The sequence below is a fragment of the Pholcus phalangioides genome, unplaced genomic scaffold (assembly GCF_987345545.1).
Source record: "Pholcus phalangioides strain wild (caught in Gottingen) unplaced genomic scaffold, Ppha-v1.0 ptg000015l_1, whole genome shotgun sequence".
Classification (NCBI taxonomy): Eukaryota; Metazoa; Arthropoda; class Arachnida; order Araneae; family Pholcidae; genus Pholcus; species Pholcus phalangioides.
The window spans coordinates 112,743,493-112,746,059 of record NW_028301608.1 but is presented as its reverse complement, the minus strand read 5'-3'; the positions used below and the strand labels follow the sequence as shown (position 1 = coordinate 112,746,059).

At 46.3% G+C, this 2,567-nt stretch overlaps 1 protein-coding gene across 1 annotated transcript; it reads right to left on the bottom strand.

The window, feature by feature from the left end:
- Positions 1-800: 800 nt before the first annotated feature.
- LOC149077622 (uncharacterized) lies at positions 801-2,217 on the bottom strand. Its single transcript, XM_089242830.1, has one exon. It carries the CDS (start codon positions 2,046-2,048, stop codon positions 885-887), a length of 1,164 nt encoding a protein of 387 aa, XP_089098956.1. The 5' UTR covers positions 2,049-2,217; the 3' UTR covers positions 801-884.
- Between the last annotated feature and the right edge of the window lie 350 nt (positions 2,218-2,567).

The following is a 2,567-nucleotide window of genomic DNA, read 5'->3' as shown; positions in this document are numbered from 1 at the left end:
CACCTTACCTCCATCACCAAAAGCTTCCGGAAACTGTTCTAGCAATAGAAGCAATTTCTTTTGATGTTCACTATCAAGATCCGTTGACAACATTTGCGAATAATCGACTGGACTCTCATTACTCTTGCTAACATTCTCGTACGACAGCACTTCCGATAAAGCATTCACATAGTTACAGTCAAGTTGTTCGGCGTGGCCAACGCACATGTTCTTCAAGATACGTCGAGGTTGGGCTAGCCCATTAGCGACCCACAGTTCCCCTTTGTTATTAGCGAGGCTCATGATGGTTGATGGGATGGCAACTTCTTGGTTCATCAATAAAAACCTATTATTTTCTACGATAACGTCAATGTCATTATCCAACATAGGAGCAGATACTTGTATCTTAGTTACTGAGCGTGCTGGTATGGTATAATCCTCTACAGCGTACAACCCCCCTTTCTGCGTTGACCGATGATCATGTAAGGTCTCTTCAAACGTAAATTCTAACTTGCCACAGTCTATGATTGCTTGAGACGCTTCTAGAAAATCCCAACCGAGGATGACATCATGGCTACATTTCGGCATAATTGTGAATTCCACTGGTTGACTGTGACCATTGACGGTGAGACGAAGAGTACAGGTTCCAAGAGGTTTTACATAACTGCCATTAGCGACTTTTAAGATAACATCTTGTAAGGAACATTTTCCACTATTTACAAACATAATTTTGCGTAAATGACGTCGAAAATCTTCTGAGATCACAGAGAAAGAAGCTCCAGAGTCTACTAGTGCACGTATGGGATGGTCGTCGAGGATAACATCAACATGATTTCCGAGCATCTTAGCGACATTGGGAGGATTTTGAAAAATAGCGGCCTCACCTCCAACAAAGGTCGCGCGGCTTAGTTTTCCTCATTTCGTCGATTCGGCGACTGACTAGAACGTCTATACGGCGACGGGGATCTGTAGCGGCGTGTCGGCGATCGTCCACGAAACGGGCTGGATGGAGGGGTCCTGGTGGCTGGTATGCTGGTCTCGTCGGTTATGCGGCTGTTACTGGGGTATGACGAAGCATGACGGCCTTGGCTGTTGCGGTAGGTGTCAAAGATGGCCCTTCGCTCTCGACAATAGCGTACGACGTGTCCGGGACGTCCACAGTGGAAGCAAACGGGACTGTTGTCCTGTGTACGCCACACATCAGTTTTCCTCGGAAGTTGTTCCAATGTTGGTTCCAATCTTGCCGTCCTACGGGTATGCGTCAACTGGCGCTGTCGTCTTGATCCAGGAGAAATCGGCCATTGACGTTCTCCAGACAGAGAAGCGAGCGACTTTCCCACTTCATCCCTTACGACAGCCTCGATCGCTTGCTGTCCTGGTTGGTGCGTCTCTGCCGGTGGCATGGTTAAGCGCTGGATCTCCTCACGCACAATTTGACGGATAAGAGATGGCAAATCCTCTTGTTCCTCGATAGCAGCTATAGGAACAACGTTTGGGAGTCTGGCAAACTTGTTTCGTCCGATCCTTTTCTGCTGCATTTCTTCTATGTAATGGCACCACTTGACGAATTCAGCAGTGGTGGTGACTTCTCTCATCAGCAGCGCCTGGTATACGTCCTCGGCCACTCCTTTCATGAGGTGAGATACCTTGTCCTCTTCTGACATGGCCGGGTCTACTAGATGACAAAGTCCCAATACGTCCTGGATGTATGATGGACTTGGTTCGCCACTCCTTTGCGCTCGACTCTTCAGCCGTTCTTTGGCTCTTCGAACGTACAGCTCGGTGTCACCAAAGGTTTTCTTCAGTTCAGCTTCGAACGTTGACCACGAAGTGAGTGTGTCCTCGTTGTTTTCGAACCACTGCCTCGCAGTACCTTCGAGGGAAAAGTACGCATTGGCCAAGCGATGACTGTCATCCCACCGGTTGAAGTTCGACACTCTCTGATACTCCTTCAGCCACCTCGTCGGATCTTGGTCAGGATCACCTCTGAAAATATTCGGCTTCCGGGTCTCCTCCATAAGAGCTGGAGTGCGTATTGTAGAACGTTCTTCTTCTCCTCTAGTCGTCATGGCTCGAGAACGAATAGTCCTTGTAGATGTCACGTACAGTCCGTATTCAGGAGGAAGATTCTGTAATCGATTACTCTGCCGAGAATCGTCGTTAGAAGCCAGGCTGATCACAACTGTCGTTACCCGGCGCCTCCACCAAAAATGTCACGTTTATTACAAACGGATCAAACACGGTGAATTATTTTATTAGGCTAAGCACAATACAGGGACGAAAGGAATAGCGTGACCGAACACAACGAATACGCAGATCAAACTGCCCAAAAAACAAAATAATCAAAAAGAATTAACTTAAGTCACCATAGCAACCAATAGTTCAAAGAAATGAGATGGAGAAGACAGTCCTTCGTAAAGGCTTGTAGCCCTCATACATTGCAATATCATTAATGTTACAATGTTTCAGAATTCTGAACAACCTGTTTATGGTAATTTAGCCCATTTTGTTTGTTGAGAAATAAAAAAGCATGTTTATAGATATTGAAACTAATGATTTCGTGGAGAAATTCTCTATTGACGTTATCT